General features: G+C 41.5%; 2 protein-coding genes across 2 annotated transcripts in view; one reads left to right on the forward strand and one right to left on the reverse strand.

Annotated features, from left to right (window-relative positions):
* Positions 1-1,701: 1,701 nt before the first annotated feature.
* On the reverse strand, positions 1,702-21,233 carry LOC149363579 (vacuolar protein sorting-associated protein 33B-like). Its single transcript, XM_089573569.1, has 19 exons — positions 20,988-21,233; positions 20,567-20,647; positions 19,871-19,935; positions 17,985-18,102; positions 16,585-16,725; positions 15,917-16,021; positions 14,833-14,929; positions 14,656-14,733; positions 14,035-14,108; positions 12,882-12,968; positions 11,805-11,895; positions 11,551-11,619; positions 10,741-10,805; positions 10,400-10,501; positions 8,415-8,609; positions 7,524-7,628; positions 6,578-6,668; positions 5,793-5,885; positions 1,702-5,038 (listed from the first exon to the last, which is right to left on the reverse strand). Exons 1-19 carry the CDS (start codon positions 21,078-21,080, stop codon positions 4,959-4,961), a joined length of 1,830 nt encoding a protein of 609 aa, XP_089429695.1. The 5' UTR covers positions 21,081-21,233; the 3' UTR covers positions 1,702-4,958.
* A 785-nt stretch (positions 21,234-22,018) lies between these two features.
* LOC149363580 (uncharacterized) overlaps positions 22,019-22,590 on the forward strand; it is a 40,876-nt gene continuing 40,304 nt past the window's right edge. The window contains exon 1 of the mRNA XM_089568572.1: positions 22,019-22,107. Coding sequence (XP_089424698.1) covers positions 22,019-22,107 — 89 coding nt within the window. The remainder of the gene's footprint in view (positions 22,108-22,590) is intronic.

Below are 22,590 nucleotides of genomic sequence, written 5' to 3' on the forward strand. Positions count from 1 at the left end.
TTTCAAATAATACCAACATTTGTGGGTGAAAATACAGAACTACTTTTTTTAGAGTGAGTCACGCCGACGCGGCGGTGCAACGGTCTTCTGACGTCCTTCGACTCGCATTTCCATTCCTCCTTGAAACGTTTCCGTAACGTTTTGGTACCGTTTCGCAACGTTTGGCCAGATGAATTAGCCCGATTAGATCTTTTTTTCTTCATAGTTCGCATTCACGTAAAGAGGACTCTCGGTGTGCTAAACGCTTTCTGGAATCGTCGTTGCATGCGAAGTGAGCCTACATTGCCTAAATTTTTGGAAAGTAGGACATGAGTGGGCGGGTTTCCTTCTGCATAATTGCTACCTCGGTGTGCCTGAACAATATGATGCAACTGAATTAAAAGGACAATAATGTGCCCTGGAACAGCTACACTGGTACTCAAAAATAATTTCTGGGTTCACTGCCGTGCAGATCGGCTGAAGATTTTTCTTTTTTGCGTGGGATCGAAGTGGTTGCCCAGACAACCAAGTAACGTGCACGGCGCTCTTGCATACACTTTATTAAAATATCTAATAAAACTTCAATCAAAAATGAAAGCAATGCTAGGCGAAAAGAGCAGCGTCCTCTACTAAATAGTTTGAAACAATTCGATTGTTTTATTAAATCGACTTTAAGTGTGCACTCAGATCTCGCACAGTGATAGGTGTTCTCAGTAAGTCTAGTGTGCACATATTTCCACAAGGTCTATCAAGTCCATAGAGTTTATTCTGTGATCAAGCCCATGTGTAAAGCCATCGCGATGGTAAAGCACGAATGCAGATAGGTTAAACCAAATGAAATTCAGACAGCGAGTTTGTTGCCCTTTCCTCTGTCAGCTGCAGAGGGTCAGTCACCTGCACAAATGTGCATGTTCACCTAGAGGCTAGTTGCAAAGCAATGTCCAACTTCGCGGCTGGAATTTCTTTGGAGTCGCTTTTCTGAGTCGCTTTGGGACGTTAAACTCCATAAACCAACCATCACGACCACATCAGATCGTGCATGCGTTCAAACAAAGCTTGACACATTGGAGATTTCAGCTTGTGGGCAAGTTGATCCACAGCTTCAAAGAAAAACAAATTTTGCAGACATAACAGGTGAACATAGGAGACGAGGCAGACAGGACATGCACAGTCCAGTCTATGCACGACCAGCTTGCCTCACCTTCTGTGTTTGTATTTTATGTTTGTGCAATTTGTTTTTAATAAAAAGCGGTGCTCTTGAATCCCAATCCTGCTTACCTGTCATTTCCTCATAATTTCAAATAAGACTAGCTCGCTGTCCTAAGAATGTATCGTATGATGCACCAGTCTTTCCCAAAAAATGTTGTGGGTATGAACAGAACAAACTTGGAGTGGCAATGAAAAGCTCTGCATATCGATACCTTACAGCAGGTTTCGCAGGTCAAATTGAAGGCTGTATTTGCATCTATCTTTTTTTCTCACGTTCGTCTTGCTTTCTCACTACTATGACCCCAGCAGTGCTGTTTATTCTTATTTCTGAAAAATTAACTCATTGGAACTTTAATGCATGAGAATGCGCTCGTGAGCACCATAAGGATGCTCTCTTTGTAGCATTTCCACATGCACCTACCATGTGTTGAAACACACAAGTACTTCGCACAATCTCCCCACTATGAAAACTGGCTGCACCGTGACTGCATAGATAGACACATGATACAAGCATGACGACAGAAAGCGGGTTTTAATGCATCACCGAATTTTCCACATTCGTGTCATTTTTTGTAACCAACAAATTTCAAGGGAAAGAAACGAAAGATACAAACTTGTATTACTCACAGCAAAACATAATGTGCTACATGCATAACATAATACTATACTGATATTCAACCACACTCCACAGAACAGTTATATCAATAACAGATACATACTTGATCATTTTCCTCAACTTGATGACATTCAAAAATCCCTGAAGATTCCAATTTTCTTTTTGTATGGGAAAACAGCTCATCCTTTCAAACTTGAAATGTCAAACGTTAGATTAGTTAAACTAGAGTGAATCGTGCACGGTTTGATTACAAATGCTTCCACTCATCCTGAAAGTGCTGACAGGAAAGTTGTCTGTCCAAGACGTGTGGCCTGCCCTGCCACATGTATGGACACCTGCATCACAACCTACCGCGGCTGAAGTTCGAGATGGTCTTTGGTCCTCACAACACTTGTCCATGAACTCATGCAGCACTTATCACACAGGGAGAATGCTGAGAAGATGGTACAGTATTGAAAAATCATTTTCACAGCTTCTATTTCTCAGCACATATGTAAACAGTTATTATGAGACACGAAGAAAAAAATTGCGAAGATTTAATTTGTGGCAAATCTAGAATGCATTGCTTAAATTCAAAACTTAGCTGCTTTTACACATCCGAAATAGGTTGAATTAGTGCAAGTGACAGTATGAGTATGCACAAAAATGCACACAGGACAACATCGTGTGGTAGAGAAGGCTGTGGCCCCTCGTGTGGCTCTAGTTACATATAGTATCTGTAAGCTTGGGCCACTCGCAGAAAAGAAAGCAAAGTGGTGAGAGATGATAGCAGAGTGTTTTTCTTCTTCCCAAAACTTTTATAAAACTCCGTGCAAGAATTATGTCTATGAGTATGGCTTGCATAAAAACGAAACCAACTAAGTAGCAAAGCAGCTGTTGAACAAATGCAGACCTGACTTGTAAAGCTCAAGTGTTGGAGTGTTGTCGATGTGCCTATTGGGGTGCTTGTGATTTGTGACAGAGGCAAAATGCTGCATTTATTTGTTTGCCAGAAGGAATCTGTCATGCCTATTTATTCCACACCATGCCAGACAAAAATATCACTTGGGCTTAGTGAACAAAATTTTTACACTGTATAGACTTTTGCAATTAGGGCTCCCTGGACACTGCCATACTGTTCGCTGGACTGTCGTGCGCACCTCAAGCTAGCACGGTGGAAGCGGCAATGAAACCGGTTTGTAATAGTCCAGAGATTAGGCGTCTCGGCAACTTCCTCGCCGAATACAAAGATCTGTAAGCACAGACTCTAAAATCTACTTTTCTTTACTTTGCACGCATAAAACTGTTACCTGAGTGGTACTCTGGAGTTTTAATGGCATTTTGGTGTGTTAAATGTACTAATGGTCAAAATCTCATTACACTGGACATAAAGGGACAGAAGAAAATGCCACCAATGTGGGAATTCTGCAAGAAATATTTGCAGCTGTGTATAAATGAACCATAACGGTAGTTTTAGTAGACAAATTATATTGACAATTAGCTTGGGGTGGCTTGCAAACTCCTGAGGATATCCACAAATGCTTTATATGACGTCACACTAGGCACCTTAAAGAAGCACAGTGAGCCAAGCAAGACAGCAATGATTAGCCACTGGAGGTAAAACTTGTGGCACAAGCAAAAAAGAAAAATAGTCTGCACCTTAGTTCAATTTACAAGTGCTTACTCACGGAAAAATTTGACATTCGTGGTTGCTACGAGGTGTTTAACATCCCGTAGCTACATGTGAGCTATGAGGGACGCAGTGGTGGAGGGCTGCACAATAATTTCGACCATCTGAGGTTCTTTAAATGAACTAACATCGCAGAGCACACTGGTATTGTCGCATTTTGCCTCCGCAGAAATTCAACCACCTTGACCAGGGTTTCCTTGCATGAGCTAAGGTTCAGCAGTTGAACGTCAAAGTACAAAAAAAGCAGCTCTCTTGATAAAAAGGTTATTGCAGCAAGTTAAATAGAACAATGAGGTCAACCTCACCAAAAATATGCGGTAATGCTTGAACAAGAAAAATAAAAAAGCAACAAAAATTGTTGACTGTGAAGGAGGCGTACTTTGCTGAGCCAGGTGATAAGATGAAAAGGCAAGGCACAGTTTGGTCATGGATACTAGGAGTAGCACCACCAAAATAGCTTGTCAGAAGTCATCAGCAAAAGCACATGATATTTCATATCTTCCTAAATGAAGTAACAATGCCATTTTGACAGACAGAGGTACACAGACAGCATATGTTTGCGCAGAAAAGTCTTCACGTCTCTGAAAAAGGTGTCATCCCAGTTACAAGCTAAGGTCCGGAGATATAACGATGCCATAATCATTGTAAAAAAAAAATGGTATTGGCAATCAACCTTGTAGAACATGCACATCTTTCTAACCAGCGCTAGCACCTGGCTGGCCAATTAAAAACAAAGATGTTGATGTATTTCTACAGAGAAAATATTATGAAGACAGAGTTAATACCAACAAATAAGCCCAGGAGCCAGGCAAAAGAACTGACAAAACAAATTTTTGTGACTGCGACAAAAACACAGGTACTATCCAACGAGCCCACATATACTCTTTTTTCCATTTGCATGCTCGTTCACGAAAGACAGAAAACATGTTCAATAAAACATCAAGTCCTTCATTATGAAGCCAGCAACTTTAAGTTAAACTGGAAACAACTGAGGTGATCTGCTTTTTGACATCAAGATGTGTGCCTAATGCAAGCTTGCTGCCTGGTTGTACATTGATGATACATTACAGACACAAAAAATAATGCAGTTTCTTATAACCTCCCTTCAATCCAATACAACATTACTAAACAAATGCACTTACAATGAATGATGATGACTACATTCATAAGAATTGGGTTCCTCGCCAACTAAATGACAAAAAGTCAACAAACAATTCAAAATTCATTGCTTTTCCATATGACCAACGGTCAAGATTCACTGGTCCTCTGGACCTACACTTAAAATAAAACACAAATGCAAAGTGTTCCATCATGGTCTATGCAGAGCTTACATTGTACATGGTGTTTTATGCCTGGAGAAGTCTCCTCATTCCTTGATACATTACCTAGGTGTGAGGCATCACTGCGGCCACCTTGATGCAAAAGAATCATAGAAAAGTGCAACGGACTGTGCACTGCTCTAACTCTTGCTTTCCACACTCGTTGTTACCGTCCCTTCAGAATCACATTTTCCAGCAAGCTGTTGCCGTTGACAGTTGAAGTGGCTGCAACCAGTATGTGGTAACCTGAAAGTAACACCAACAAAAAAAAGAAATGTATCACTACAGTAGCCACGATTCAGCTAAAAATGTAGCTCTAAAGGTGCCAAATGCCTTTAACACCTTTAGCTGATACCTTCAGCAAAGGTAAAGGATACCAATAGAAGGCGCTATCTGAGCTGGCAGTCTTGTGAAACTTGGTACATTTTATATGACAATGTTCAGTTGTTGCTTCATTAATCAATCGATCAATCAGCTATATATGCACGGCTGGCTCAAGCTTGAGTAGAGAAAATGTCCAAGGCCCTCCATTAGTGACACGGCAAATCCTCTACTTTGTGAAAAATAATGCTTATCTACAACAACCTCTCCAGGTACCAACTAAATATACAAGTCTCCGTTTTGCCTTCTCACAAAAGTAATGAAGAGTGAGCATGCTGAAGCATGTCAAGGTGCCTGTGATGAATTTGCTATCTCTGTAAGGATTTACCCAACAAAATTTAAACCTCAATTTTTCTTTCTTTTTGATTATGGCCACAGTGAAAGAAAGTCACATCATAAGACTCTGAGGACCGATCAAAAGTCGGCTCTTATCTTCAAGGTCACACAAATGAATACCTTAGAAGATTCTTTATTCAGCAAATCCTTCCATCAGTGCCACTAAGATTGACTACATTTTTAGAACCTCGCCTGCATTGATTGTAGCCCCTTTCAGGTCATAATGAGCATGATAGGTTTTGTCAGAAGATAAATACAGCTGAAGTCAAAGCCGGGACATTACCCTTAAGTTTTCCGAGAAGTCGAAGTGCAGCAATCTCTGCAAATGTCACACCTCCAAGAAAGTACACCAAGACGATCTTGGCTTGAGAAGGATCTAAAACAGAACACCAAATTGTGTATTAAGCATCCAAAAATGGCATTATGTAGTTCTGTAGCTCTCACTGAAAAAATTGAATTGTTTGATAGAATAAACCTAATTCTACAGGGCACCCATCCAAATTAACTTCCTAGGATTAAGCACCAAAGCAGATATCTCAACACGAACTATTTGAACAAAAGAATATTTATCACTTAGTCGAGTACAACTCAAGAATGATGTAGGCAAATACCCCTGAAGGAATGTGACACCTCGCTCCAGAGTTGTATTCGACTACAGCATCCACCTGAGTTCGGCCATATGTACACAGGAGAGGAAAGGAAAGCCATAAGGCTGCACTCAGGTAGGTGTTAGTAATAACTATTTTCTCACATGAAATCCACTCCACAATAAGGGTCCCTTTTAGCCAATGGAATAAGGCAGCTTGGTATAACAGTGACATCACTAAAAGCTACATAATGTGTCCAAATAAACATGCTGATTCAATAGCTGAAGGCTTCAGAAGTGATCGGCTCTGAATTTAGGAGCGGTGAACTTCGAGCTGGCCACTTATTCCTGATGAGTGAGAACTCGGTAACTTTTCTTCCTCCAATCTAGGGTGCTCACGGTTATAACGAAGGTTGTGACGTGCACCACTTCAACCTAAGTATAAATCAAAATCAAATAAAGTCAGCATTTCCATTCAGTACCTTTCGAATGCGGATTTGTGTAAGACGTAGTTGAGCCAGGCAGGAGTTTTAGAGCATCTTCATAGCCGTGTATCCCATCTTTCAGAAGAATCTGTAAGACAGAAACATTAACTAACCGCTGGTAATGTCCCAACAAAATAAACAAAACAAGTGAGCTCTCAAAGAAGTGCATCCTTCAAAGCTACGTTCCTTCCTGTCACTATGAAAATTTTCACTGAAAAATATAACCTCCTGCTAGCCTACTTACTTATTTTTCCGTTGCATACTGATTTCAAGCTATCCTAGCCTGACTGACGTTCCAACTCCTATAGTAGTTAAAAGTATTTTGAAAGATATCTGCTGTAATTTTCACACAAATTAATAAAAACAAGAAACTTCTACTTTACAAAACGCACAACTGTGCTAAGTGCCCACCACTGGTCCCCTGTGGTCAAGAAAAGGATGTTTTAACATCCAGCTTTGTACTGAATGCCTTCATGCTGTTGTAGTTTTGTTCCAGATGTTCGGAGCAAGAAGAAGATGGTGCACTGGCATGTTAACTGCCGAATTCAGCACATATATGCAATGAACACTTTATAAAATGTGTACAAATACGATGCACCAGAACAAGACATCCAGTGGACATCCACAGTTGCACACCTGGTGGACATGAAGTGATTGCCAAAAAAGTAACAACAGTTTTGGCAAGCTTCCCAACTCTTGTCTGTGCAGTTGAACAGAAAGAATAGAACAGCTGATGCATTCCAAGCACATTTTGAATTTTAGTCAGCTTGAACTTTTCTACAAGGAATGTTCTCTGGAATGGAAGAGCAAGCTTGCTGCACCAGCTGTTCCACATTAGTCTACAATTAAGTGCCTCATCTTAATCTTCAAGTAGGCTCCCATGCCTGAAACACGTATATTGCTCACTATGTCCTATTTATTACCAAGAACAGGGCTGTCATACCTGCTCTACTAGCCTGGATGCCACAGGGATGTAGGCACCACTGAACACATAGCCCATGTCTCGAGGATTCTTCAGGTCATAGCTATCACCAGCATTAGGGGGAATCTGTGAAAAACAACATCAACACTTTGTACCTCGCTATACTCACAACATGAATGTACTACACACATCTATCAATAACTGCTAGCATACACCTTCACCAAAATGTTGGGGTTCAACAAAACTGGGATGATTACAATGGTAATGAAGCTCAGCTGCTGTAAGCTTCACACTTACTAATCTTCTCCAGTGCATGTAAGAGTACTAAGAGTAAAGTTATTTACATCAATAATAACAAATTAATCATGGAAGATACTTTTTATTTGCAAATTTTTTATTTGAGTCAAATATTAAAGAGAAAGTCTGATGCAATGAAGGCTGCCTGTTCTTGAAAATTTCATGAAAACTGGCAGACAGGGTGAAAGCATTTAGAAAAACGTGATTTGTGTCCTTCAGAACACATAACACTGTTCCCAGACATACTAAATACATTAAAGTACACTTAGCTGCACAGTACCCGAGTGATATATGTCACTAAACTCCTGGCTATCACGACAGCAATAATAACGTTATGAAAGATTTCAATTGCATACAGCTGTGGCAGTCAAAGGTACGGTAGTATTCACAAAGGGAACTACCCATGATTCCAGAATGCCACATATACCATGCCTGTGAAGCAAACAAGGTGAGCTCCACTAAAAGAGACCAGGACTTCGGCATAATAGTAATCGTGTTATGCCTCAATATTAAACTTGCGTTATACTAGACTCTCCTTTGTAGCCTAGATCCTGGCAGTCCCAAAGGTCAGCATTCACATAGAAAACGGATTGTCACAGCCGTGTGACAACTCACTAGGCTCAGCCTCTTGGTGACGGCGTTGAATCGTGTTGCCCTGGGTAAGGAGGCCATGGCTGCAGCCACCTTGCTGGCCAGAGTCGGGGCCATGGCTGAAGCCGCAGCCCCTGCCACTCTGCCTGTTCCCTGCTCCTGGCACAGGCCAAGCTTCTTGAGCAGGTGGAACGTCCAAATGTAGTGGTGCCCATAGCTCTGGAATAAGGGACAGCAGGGTTGAAGGTGCAACACACCTCTCTGTAGAAATTCTAAAAGTAGCGCACACAAGCAGCAAAAACAAAAACAAAATGCCAACTGTTAGACTACAGGCTTACATCAACCCAATCCAAAGAGAACCCAAACCAAAAGAGAACACTCTGTGCAATGTGATCAGGGTTCTCGCACAGCTTCTGCCCTCGCCGTTTGACCACGTTCCTACGTGGCACTCGTGGTAATACAGGACGTACCATGTCTGCCGCTTTGAACAAAGGTGGCGCTGGTGAATACTCTACACACAATACCCTCGAATACACATAAATACCCTCGAAAGCAGCAGAGTGGACAGCCGTTGCCGCAGCTCAGTTGGTAGAGCACCGGACGCGAAATTCGCAGGTCGTGAATTCGATCCCACCTGTGGCATGTGGTTATTTTTTTTATTCTGCTTTTATTCATCTCCCATTGATGAAAAACCACAAAATAAAAAAAGACATCCCCTATGCTCCTTGGTTTCGATGGCTGCCGGCTTCCGTCATGTATGTATGCTAATGTCTTGCACGCCATTCTCTATACCCTATACTCCCCTATATTCCTTTAACCTCAAAAAGGCAATGCTGACTATTGGTTTAGGTCAAAAGAAGTCGTTTCAGCTTCCATACGGAAACTGTGTTCCCAGCTTCCTGACCAGACGAGATGTTGTAAAATCTTAGATTTCAACTACAAACGTACACGGACAAGCTTCGTCTGTTTTTTTAGGTGCACTCTTTATTTTTTGTAACCTAGTATTTTATGCGAAGCATATTAACGTAGGTTTCGGGCCTTCGCACGACGCCCGGCGGTGGCCACCATTGACCTTGAAGTGAGATCACATGATGTGACGTCACGTGATGACGTCACACCGGCTGCAGATGGGGCCTCATATCACGCCGTCGGACGTTGCCCGGCGGAGGCCTCCACGCTTCGGTTCGCGCCGTCGCGCGCGACGCGGCGGCGGCGCCACCATCGCTGCATCACGTGATATGTGACGTCACGCCAGGGATGAAGCGGCACGCGCCCGCCGTCGCGTCAGTCTCTGTGCCCGCAACCGCGCCAGCGTCTTTGCGCCGGGTGTGTATGCGGTCAAGATGCCTCCAAACGCTAAGGACGTTAATAATAAGAATGCAAAACGAAGGCTGCTTCGCATCCACTGGGCTTAACCTTGATAAGCCTCCAACTTTTTTTCTTGTTGCATGCCATCTGGTTTAACAGGATACTCTGACAAAAGCTATGTGATAAAATCCAATATTTACTGTTTTTATTCCTTTTTGCTACATGCTACCTGGTCCAATCAGCTGCTAGCTACCATAACAACTACGTATTAGATTTGTAAGGACAGATTGAAAGGATAACTTTTTACAGGCACCAACCAGTGTCCACAGAATGCTACAGTAACAGTGTGTTTATGACATTCCAGCAGCACATTCATGACCTGCTCCCACGTGCCAAATACTACGCTGCCACAGACACAACAGCAGCATGCAGTGAAAAAAATATTTTTAGAACAGCAGGCATGTGAGGACTAACCCTAACTGCCATCTAAAAGTAAGAATTCATTGAATGCCGCAACATAAATGCCCTTGAGAGCGATGCTCTGGTGACAATCTTGCCATTTAAGTGTGAAAAAGCACATCTGTGCCACATGTGATACAGCATATGTGATACAAAGCATGTGATACAAAGCATGTGATACAAAGCATGTGATACAAAGCATGTGCTTCAAAGCAGCACAAAGTAAAGCATCGACAACTCACCTGAAGAAACTGCTGCGTGAGTGACTTGTATTCCTGGAATGGAATGCCATCCTGGGTGAGGGACAGTAGGCACAGCAGGCGCAAGGTGCCTATCGCAGAGTGCTGCAACAACACACGAAGAACTCGTTAGCTCTCTATTACAGCTTTGGTTTAAACACATCAGTCCCTCCTTAATGACAACTATGAATGATGCACTGGAAAAATGTGTTGCAGCGAATGTGCTAAGGTGTCACCAAGCGCTCACCACAGATTCACACTAACTAAAGTTGCAGTATTACCCTACGGAATTAACAGAGCTACCACACGCACAACGCAAGCGCACATATGTTAAGTGGCCTCACCTGTCGATTAATGCATTCTTCAATGAAATTCATTCCTTCCCTCACTTCCAAGCCCTCCAATAAATCTGAAAGAAAAAAAAGGAATGCAAATATGTTACAATTACATACAAATGTCCCATTTCATGGTGTGCAAAAATCAATTGATCAAAAGTAATCAGCGATAAAAATTGTTGTGGAGGACAGCTGATAATAGTTCAATGGTGAACAAGGATGGCAACCTTTAAAGCTAGTGCCCCAAACCATGTTAGCCCATCCAGGAGCAGTCATTATGGTGTCATCTCAATCTGCCAAAGTGCCCCAAAGGCCTACTTGTCAGCCACTTGACGTCTAAACAAAAAATGAATGCATATAAAACAAAATATGTGTACATAATAAAACCAACAGCAATTTATCCTCACTTTTTTTAGCTGTCCTAAATGTTTTTTTCTTTTTGCATGAATAATTTGGAATAAACATGTGGAACAGTATTATTATAAATTAAAGTTCCATGTTTTCTTCTCTAAACACTCTGAAATCCTAAACAACTAAACACTCTGAAATCAAAATTGAAACTGAAACAGTGTTGAGAAAAGATTCAATTATAAATTATTTAGCAGCTGCAGGTGAATATCACGCAGTGGTTCATGTGTTCTAGTGTCTAATGCACCACTTGAAAGAAGAAAACACACAAGCGAAAATTTGGTGTCAATAGTACGCAAGTGTTCTGGTATCACATCTGGTACCACACAGGTTGGCGACAAAAATGGCTACGAGATAGAACTTCTACGCTAGTACAAAACAGAAGCAGAAACTCCATATCACCATACTCACTGTGTTCAGTTCTGAGCTGCATTTCAAAATTTGTGCGAGAGTTTTTGATGACTTCACATGACCCAATATCTGAAAAATTACAAGAAAGAAAGAGAACAGCGTAAGCTAGTCATTACACCTGGGTAGCTGTGTAACGGCTCCATTTACAATACACAGCCAAAACCAAAATTCAGTCTGACATCCCTCAAAGTGATCAAAACCAGCAATAAGCTTGGCAAAGCTGAAGAGACATTTGGCACTGAGGATTGACTCACAGACTGCGAGGGAGCTGTGTTGCTGCTGCAGGGATTTGAGTTCATTGGCCACAAAGTTCTTCATGTCCCCAATGCTCATTCCATGCCTTTCCTGCAAGAGCGAATACCATGTCAGCACACAGCAATCAAACAGCGAACCGATCTGCTCATAATAAACAATGCAAGGCAAAGTCAGGAAAATACACAATGAGCTGGAATAAACATGCATCACAAGAAACACATACAATGCAATTAGTATTTCATATTAACGACTGTTACCACATTTATTGCACTGGCTATTGCAGAAGTGAAAAGCAAGCAGCCAGTAATACAGTTGCATTTTTGTTCATATGATCCAGTGTTCTTGACGTGGGAAAATGACATGAATGATGTACAATCGCGCACAGTATGAGCTACACCGTGCTAGAGCCTGCCCAGGTGCTCGCACAGAGTAGCTCATACTGAGCGCAATAGTAGTACTTTGTAACGGTTTCAAAACAGTCCATGCTAGCCACAGGTTCCAGAGAGGTACTTATTGCTACTCGCCACGTGCATACATCTGGCATGTAATAATAATCGATCCTACCTCTGCAGTTATTAAAAGAAAAGCTCTGAGCTATTTTTATTGTACCAGTGCAATTTGGGCAAACACAAAGACAAAACAGCATAAAATACAAAGACAGTCAATAAGAAGGACAACCAAGTCAAAACGCAACAAAAAATATGAACAAAACGCAACCTAAACAAGAGTGTGAGGATTAATCAATCGTTGTTCAGCATACACTATACTACTGCAGAACACAGACGAGGTACTTAAAAATGTATCAAAATAACAAAATAACCAGAACATATGCAGTGTGCTTGTTGCAGTTTGAGTGCAATTAGAACTACATTTTTTAAATGCACTTTCCACATTACATCTTCCTTCCAAGTTCACGGTATTTAAGATCCGAAACACTTGAACATGTAAATGGGCAAATGCCTTGGCTAAGACAACTTTACATCACAGCACATCTTGTGCAAACTAGGTCAACAAACCTTTGACCAAAGTGTACATAGTACTGTCAGCAGCAAGACATAGAAGAGATGCATGCTCACATTGTACTTTGACTGCAGATGTTGAGCCTTCTCCTTAAGCTGCACAAAGACACTTCCAAAGTGTGAGTCCCTGATTTCTTTGTAGACCTGTGAAACAAAAAAAAAATATATGGTACCTAGATAAAATGGCCAAAATAAAAGATTCTTCGCACCTGAATTATGGGTCAGCTACTTCTTCCTTTGTTTGCCTACTTCCAATATTCAACAATGAATGTGCTGAATGCTTATATTTTGAGCATTAAAGCACAAAATCAGAAAATAGGGTAATCAATCAAGTGGCAAAGAACAGAGAACAACTTTCTTATGGCCAATGTTTGGGTATAGAAGCAAGCCATACAAACAACTCTGGCCAAGTAGCTGTCAATTAAAGAAGAAAGAATCTGTGCTCTTTCCTGTAACACTGTGGCACAAGCCATAATGGTACAGGAGAATCACCACAACTAAGTGTATGAAAAAAAAGGAAAGGAACTTGTCTGTGTACACACAGTGCCAACCCCAACTTGAAGTCATTACTATAGGTGGGATGTTAAGAAGTCACGTCAATTCAAGTCTGGTCACAAGAGTCATCAGGTAACCACTCAAATGCATCAGGATCACTGCGTCAGGCAACAGCATCTGGAAGCTTATTCCACTGTTTTACAGCACCAAAAAAAAATGGCTTCTCAACTATAGTGCCCTTGTAGTGCTTAACTAAAGCACCCTGTACCCTATGCCGTTTGTTCACATTTCAACAAGCTGGTTTTGCTGACTTGGTAGAAGAAGGAAGCTAAACCTTGACCAATGCCTAACCATACATCGTGATTAATTACCGAATGCATGAGGCTGAAAAATTATCAAAACGAACAATGCATTAGCACTCAGTCAAGAACAGTACCTCAAGTATAGGTTTTCAGGTAGTTATCCAGGTTTCAGGCATATAGGTAGTTATCCTTTAGTTGCATCATCCCTTTAACATCTTTTTAAACTCAAAACCAAAATAAAAATACATTTTTTTCTTGACTATAAACTAAAAGTTCCCTTTCACACTGCCTACACCTGCGCATCAAGACATAGTACTTCGGAAACGTTGCGGCTGCGACAGAGGCTAACACTTGACTCAACCACAGTGAGACATCAGCAACTTCTGCAAACAATAACACTGGTGAGTACTAACCAGATCTGTACTGTTTACGGTAAGCCGCATTTCCTGGTCCTTGCCAGTCACACTCTTGCCAAAAGTTACCCTGCCTGCACCCAGAGGAAAGAAAATGAAGTGCACACATTAAGGTACCCGCGAAAATCCCTCGACATATAAGACTGCAAATTAACAGGCCCTACAGGGATAAAGACAGCACACAATTTTACTATTCTTTGCTAGGGTACAAGTTAGCTGCACGAGTTAGCTGAGAGTTAGCTGTAGGGTATGAGCTAGCTCTTTTCAGTACACTGTAGCATTGCAATCCATTATAACACAATAATGCAGTCTTCTTTTTTCTCAAAACAGCCTGAGACTAGAATGAACTTCCATTTAAAGCGGCTACCTCACCAACTTCGGTCTCTTTAAAACCGCCATCGAAGATCATCTGAATTCACGTAAATACCTGCTTGTTTGCCCACCCCTTATGTAATGTCCCTTGTGGACCGTTGAGAGATGAATAAACAAACAAACAAAATAAATAAATAAATAAACTTATTCACATCCTAGTGGGTGAGGAGAACGGTCAATGATGAAAAAAAAAACAATAGAAGAGAAAAGTCAATGATGATCAGATCAGAAAAAAAACAGGTAGCTTACCACTTTTAATTCCAAAGTACTCATCCAGAAGGCCGGAATAGGTAAGTTGGGTCAGGAGAACACTAGCATAGTCTATGTCTAGAGAGTAAAAAAGAGAGAAATGAAATTGCATAAAGATGTGTTTTCAAGGTATATAAACTGCGCTCGGTCCCACAATGCATGAAGTCAGTTGCTCACCCCTGTCGAACAGAAACAAGTGACTGATGCGTGGCATTGAAGGCTCTTTAGGCTTGGAAAAGTCAGTGGGAAACAGCTTCATTACTTTCAAAACACCCTGTAAAGGAGGACAAGCCATTGAATGCGAATGGTAAGGTAATGGCCACCAATACAGAACAATAATACAACAACACGCTGGAGCATAACATGAGGGCTGTTTTAAATGCTGTAAGCAAATACCTTGCATTGTGGCAGATCACTTCCAATGTGACAAAACAAGTCATTTTAAAGTTTGCCCACCTCTCAGTATATGAGCAACATATACTCCTTGATATATGTAGGCTGTCAAAATACTGGCATGGAGTGAAGCACTATCAAGAAGCGACATTCACGGCGTAGCATGTGGGAACTGCCACAGTTGCAAAATAGCAGCCAATGTTTGCACTGTGATGGGTTTCTATGGCACCTTGGATTGGATTGACTCACGAAAACACAGCACCTGGAAACATAACAGTGGGGTTCTCCTGTATATGAAATTTGACTTGGCAAAGGACACTGCTGACCCAACATTATGAAAAATTACTTGCTGCAGTATAAGAACGCTGATAAGTAACAGCAGTCTGTTGTGGACATATTTAATCCATGCTACAGATAGGGACTTCAACGGCAAGATCTCTAACAGGCAGACAAAACGTGAACATATTGGATTTTTCTCCTCTTAAAACAGTCAAACGTCTTCTCGGACATCTAATTTCAGTGTCTGAAGCTTGAATATTAAATATTAACCAATACACCAAACTATTTGCACACGTTGTATTTTTAGTTTTATACTACCAAGTTTCCCTGCACTGACTTTCAGCCTGTTTGCATATTTGAAAACACACAGCTCTCAGCTAAATCAGTGCTCCTGCCAAACATATGCACTTATATCTTAACAAGAAAAAGATCAGAACTAGGCTCATGGTACAAGCAGAATGCATGATGAATATACACAGAATACAGCAACAGTGTCTAAGGGAAGAAGGTTCAAAGAATTGTACATCATAATTAAGCGAAACAAGGAGGTGTGGAAAGTGCTGTTGAAAAATTCAATTCTCATACTTACCTCAGCGCAGTTACCCTGGGCATAGATGTGATTAATGGGCCCACACAGGCTCTCCAGTTGAAGAATGGACTGCGCTATACAGGAGGTCCAGGCACAATCGCCATCCTAGAAAGAGAATGAGGAGAGAACAAATGTATTTCAAGATTAGCACCTTCGTGCTGTCCCTGTGCGCACCGCATAGTGCCATGATTAGTGCATTTCAAAATTTTCACACCAATATATACTGCTGGGAAACATGGATGCTTCCCGACATGTACGAATGAAGGTCACATTAAGACTCAGCTTTCAGCTTTCAATTCTTGCTCGCTATTGCTTCAAAAAAATAAAGCAACTAATTGTTACCCTAATTATTCTGTAATAAAATTGAACTGCTTTTAATGCTTCACTAGCTATGCTGTGTGTTACAACACTACTGTCGATATAGAAATTTTCAGCAGAAGCTCAGCTCCCTACAGGCATTTGAACAGAAGAAACCTTCGAAGTAAATAAGGAAGCGAGTAAATGTAGAAAGAAAATGTAGAAAGTAGAGAAAGAACAAACATGAGGCGGAGCAATCGCCGACAGGCTACTATGAGTCCCACCATTACATTAACAGCACCACTACTACCGCTGCCGGAACAAACAGCTTTATCCAGATGGTGCTGCTTGTAAACTACATTCATACTCACAATGAAAAAGGTGTTGAAGAAACTGGGCAGCTCTAGGGAGAAGAGATCAGTGTCCAATGGAATTAGGCCCAGAGGAAACTCTAGCAGCTTCACATAGCCATATACCCCTTCACTCTCCAGTGTCTGCTCGCAAACATGCACCTGTAAAAAGTACATTAAGAAAAGAAAAAACAAAAGATTCAAAAGGCATGAGCCCAAGCAACACAAGGCCTTTAACTCTTTGTCCGAGAGCGAGATTCATGTCGTTCCACTTGCTTAAAGCACCAGCAAGCAAACAATGATGCACCTATGTACCATACTGTTGTGTGCTGAATACTACCGAACAACGAAAAAAAAGCATTTAGCGCCTCTGTCATTCTCGGGGTATACAACATGGGTGTACTGCTTGAAGTGTCCAATATTGATGGAAAAAAATAAAATTTGAAAAATTGTTGAGGTTTTAAGCTTTTTCCATTAGTTTACTGCCTCATAATACTTCTTGAAGCACAAATCTATAGCAAGTTTTCTTATATGTCGATAAGACTGAAGTATGGATACATACCACATTTCATGTCATTTTACGAAGTCACTGGTACAAATATGCACCCTTTTTCTACAAAACCAGTGGTCAAAAGTGCTTGAAAGTGATGTCCCTCAATTTCTAGAGTCCTTCTGTGAAAAATTTTACCATTTTTGTGCATGTAAGACACACATTAAACACATTAAAGCTGCAAACTAAGGCACACATCAATAACCAAATTTATGCAAAATGTTTCTTGAGCGAGGATATGACAAACGCCTATCTTGCCAAAAGGTGCACTCTCAACAGTCGATGGTTAAAAATACCACATACCATTTTTCTTAGTGTTACTATATCAAGAAAATACCTCGTGTTACCTGATACAGCTTTACAACAATTTAAAATTTTTAAAAAGCAAGATAAAGACTCATGATCACGTGAAAACAATTTCAAATCTATGCAACTCGCTATTTTGTTTGAACGTGAACTAGAATATTAGATCTCCCATTAGTAACTAGTGAACAGTACGGTTTAACATTCCGAAGTGACACATGGGTTATGAGGGATGTCATTGTGGAGGGCTTTAGATTTATTTAAACCATCTGGGATTCTTTAAGGTCCACTGACATTGCAAAGCTCATGAGCATTATTTTGTACTTTGCCGCAACAGAAATACAGCTACCATGGCTGGGATCTGGCTAGCAACCTTGCTGTCAGCAGCCAAACCCCCTCATATTAGTTTGAAGTGATATGCACATAATGAATTCAAGACGTCTTAATAGAGAACATCACAAACATCTAGAAACATGTGAGCAGCACAAGCACGTTTCAGCAGATTGCTTCTGTCATCTCATGCACTCCTTAAATGCTTTCTCATATGCATACAATGCAAGTTACCTGCCTTTCTGGGGATACAGATGATGTAATACTTGCACTCCCTTTTGTTCTGCTTGTGGACAGTGATGTGGTTTGCTATCATTTTCATGTTTGCAATTGTTGACCTTACGAGGTAGGCACATCTGCAATGAGCCAAGCAATCCTTTTGCAAATCATGCATACACATGCACAGCGCACAGCATTAGTAATGTACAATACCTGCATAACAACAAAGAGAATTTAAACTCTGGGTGACTGCGGTACATGCTCAGAGGCACAATAACACTCTGAAACAATTTTTTTCTGTTCTGCACAACTTGTACTACTTCCTGCACCTTTAATTACATGTTGAGGCAGCAGAAATTAGAAACGCATTAATTAGAAGCATGAGATAGGCATAAGGTAGGCACAAAGTAAGCACACCTGCAATACGTCAAGCAAACTTGCAAATTATGCATTTACAAGCAACACACTTTATTTATTACTATTGCACAGTCACAACATTGGTCCAATAGGGTGAAGTTTTGGGTCAGTTGGTCAGACATGTTGAAGAAGAAAAGGAACTGCAACTCGAGACAGGACTTAAGGCAGAGAAGCGGACACTGGCTCATGTGTCTCATGGGCACTGGCCAATGTCTCAACAACAGACTGCGACAGCACTTTCTGTCCTTGAAACCTGGTAATGGCGCTGATCTTCCAAGACATTGCGAAGAATGTGAAAGCTCCTATCCTGAGTTGAAAAACTTGGCAGCTTTCTTAACCACGTCTTTAGAGAAGAAAATGTGATAGCATTTAGGTTGCCTGGTATGGTGTCTACGATGGGTTTCTAATGTTCTTGTAATTTGCCTGCAAAACTCCGGTTAGAACTGGTTCTATTGCCCTTTTATGGTATGTATGAGTCATCACCTTCTGGAATGTTCCAGTACCCTTTATCACATGGTATTATACTAATCCAGCCCACTAAACCATCTTAATCCACCCATAATCCCCACTAATTCAGTGGGTGACCCTGGTTGCTCAGGAAGAGCACCTGGGTCGCACAAGCCTCGCTGGTGGCACCTGCCATTGCAAGGCAGTGGCGCATCGCTTAACCACTGCACCACTGTGCCAGGAGTGGTATGCAGACTCCCAGGGATCTGTGAATGTAAAGTCGAGGATGACCATTTCCGCACATATGGGCATTAAGCCATAAACGCTATCAAGTCATACCCTAAAGGCGGAGCTAACGTGTTCCCTCCAATCTTTTGGATAAGGAGATCCAGTTTTCGATGAAACAGCCACGGCATTTTTTCATTGCACTTTTTTTGTTACTTTTGACAGCAACCTTGTTTGCCTTCTAGGGAGTGAAAACATCTTGTCATTCCTTTGTAGCGGTACACTATGCACAGGCACACTTTCGGTGCATCGTGTTCTTTTCTAATAAACCTCGGCTGCTAGTTACCTCTCGCAGTGTCCACTGCTCTGCGCTAAGTTCTGTCTCAAGTTGCGGTTCGTTTTCCTCCTCAGCATCACAACATTAGTTTTATGCAATACTCGTGCAGTCACACATAAAACTCAATTGACAATAGAGCTCTCGATGATTGTGGTGCGTACCCCAAGCCAGAAAAATATCTTGTTTAAATTTTTTCAGCGTTATCCACAACATCTCTCACTTCCAGCATCTTCTAAAACTTATTAAGGCAACAGGAGTTGTAAATTAGGAGCGCATGAAGTAAACAAACATAGACACCAATAAATGATGTTTAGAAAGACACAAATGAATTGTGGTACCTTGGGCTAAGTGCAAAATAAGACTTCTGAATGCAGAGCTAATAGAAAAAAAAGATAATTGGTAGCAACATTTCCAGTAACGGGTGCAACCAGACGAATAAGCACAACAGATAAAAACATAAAAAAGGTAAAAACGCTCACTGTTTGTTGGCTGCAGGTGGAGCAGTAGTTTCTAACTTGTAGATCTTTTCCACCCCACCGGTTTTCTGGAAGCAGATATGACAGAACAGAGTGTAAAGTGGTTGTCTGGGCTATTTCACACGAGCCTTTCCGGCAAGGATAAACGAGACATTGAACAACACGAAAAATCAGAAGAAACAGAATTATTTTCAGCTACGGTCCCCACTGCTAGTAGCACCAGGATAGGAGTTAAGCTAAGCTACACATTTACATACCTTAGTCAAATGTATTTAGAGGAATCCCCCAACATGTATGAGTTAGGATTCATTTGAGTGCTGGTATAGGGATACAGAGGAAAGTTAAGCACCTTTTTCAAAAGGGTACCAATCAGTAACTACTCCCTCAGTTTAAATACATTTACTGAGACTGAAATAAAAGGCTGGCATTGTATGTTACGAAAAGAAAATGGCACGTAATATAAAGCAAGCTTCACGCAAGAAACTCAGCCAGATTAATTAAGCAAACAGATACATACGCATAGAGCATCCGATTGAACTTTTTTCACGTCACCACAAAGAAGGCGACAACTGTTCACATCACCTTTGTTTTTTAGATGCGAAATAAGAGCACATATGCGCGATATATCATAACAGGTCACCTACAAAGCCCTCATCGAAACCAGAACTTGTAGTGTTGTAAGACATTTCACGCTGTTACCTTTAAGATACCAGCACTGGCGATGTGATCCAGAGGAAATATGAGGTCCTGTTCTATGACCAAGTCCTTCACACCTTCGATCTGTAAGAAAAAATGCAGATCGAGTACATCATGTCAGTTGATATCCAGACAGGTACAAAATAATGTCATGTTCTCTACAATGCTCATTTTCCCAGTTTAGCACCCTATAAATTATTGCAACCTTAAGCTCGCCATTAATAATTACGTGGACAAACAATGCGAGAAACGGAAATCATACTGTTGGATGTTAACGCCCCCATACGTGTTTAATTAAACCAGCCGTTCGGAAAATCAGAGCAAGCTGTGCTCGAAACAAAATAACCGTAAGCTACTGATCGGACGCGATGTCCTTTTCACAGCAGCAGCAAAGGGATTACGGGTGACTGATCACTGCGCTTACCGATCTAAGCGTACTCGTCAACAGCTCCCCCGTAGCGGCCTTCAACAGTTCCTGAAGCACGGCACACGGATCAGGAGCTCCGTAGCGTGCCATTTTAATCAACCGGTCCTATGCTACTGCACTGTAAAACATCAAGGAGTTACAAAGGACCACATTTGGTCCATAATCATGCGCTAAAGGAGTGCAGATCGAAGTGACAGCATCGAGAAACGTTCACACGGATAGCAGAATGCATTGAACGTGTTCCATGCTCGACTTGGATTGGATTGAAGGCTTTGAAAGGAACAACAAAACATTTATTTGTTCTATAATGATATAAATAATCAGTTAAAAAATTTTAGTAACCTTTAAAGTTCACTATATACAAAATAAAGGTAAAAAAAACTTTTAAAAACAGTTAGTAACAACTGAACAAGCATTTGACAAATTTTGACCGGCGCGGCAGTTTTGAAAGGACACAATTCTTCGCATAAAATGACGTTTTGTTAAATAGTCTCTGCATAACGTGCATTGATTCATTTGAGGCATACTGTAAAACATACCAGCTGTACATTAATTTCGTATCATGCATTGATATCAGTCCCCAAGTACCAGCCGTTATCGGCATGCTTAAACGGTCTCTTTGTTGCGCATTGCAGCGCTAACACAAATAATACGCCGTAAACAGGTTGATTACTGGTTCATCCAACTCGCGGCACCCAGGTGGCTGTTGCGTTCACATTTTGCGCCCGTACGTCGCTGATAATGCTGCCGTGCTACCGTTCCGCAACGTGACACCTGTCGTTTTCCCACGGTTTACGCCTATAGGAGCGAAGTCGCACCGCGCGCATATGAACAGCAAGGTCGATATCCAATTTCGAAAGTCACGAAATGCTGCCACACCTGATACTCCATTACTAAGCTGTTCCCTTCCCTAATTTTCCTGCTCCCGTCCCCATTTTGCTTTTTGTGGCTCCATTCGCAAGTTTCAGCGAATGTGGTGCGGCTACCCGGGTTTGCTGAAGCTCAATAGGGCTTACTTCGGAGTGAGGATGCCTGCCGCAGACACTGTGAGCCAGCGGTCTCTGAAGAAGCGCACGGGTGTATCACATGCGACGATGGCTACGCCGGCGGAGAAAAAGTGAGGTCAATCACGCCCCAAGGCGCACACGATTTTGGTCAGTTTGTCGTTACGACTTGCGTTAGAGAGAGAGGTGAAGGTGTACTGCACCACGATTCATCTCTCAGCGGGCGAAATAATGGGCGACTAGTTCTTGGAGAGAGAAATTGGGGAAGGGGTATGAGTACGGTCCTATTTGCATAATGCTTTCCACGGACACTTTTCATCAAAAATTTCCCGTCCTGACCGTTACAGCAGAAAAAAAAAAGACAAGAAAAATGTGGTTCCAGGAGAGGCCGCGATGAACATGAACATGCAAGAAGCAAGTTCCCGTCGAACAGCTCGCTTAATCCAGCTTTTTTTTTTCTTTTTTTCGTGGGCCATATCTAGGGCTTCGAATAGGGCTTTATAAAGGATTCCGTTATCGGGTGGTGTCGCGGAAGTTTGGGACAGTGTGCGACAAAAGCTTGGATGGTAATAACCTGAATGAATATAGAAGCGCTA

Source organism: Amblyomma mixtum, chromosome 2 (genome assembly GCF_055824585.1).
Source record: "Amblyomma mixtum isolate Tamu chromosome 2, ASM5582458v1, whole genome shotgun sequence".
Taxonomy (NCBI): domain Eukaryota; kingdom Metazoa; phylum Arthropoda; class Arachnida; order Ixodida; family Ixodidae; genus Amblyomma; species Amblyomma mixtum.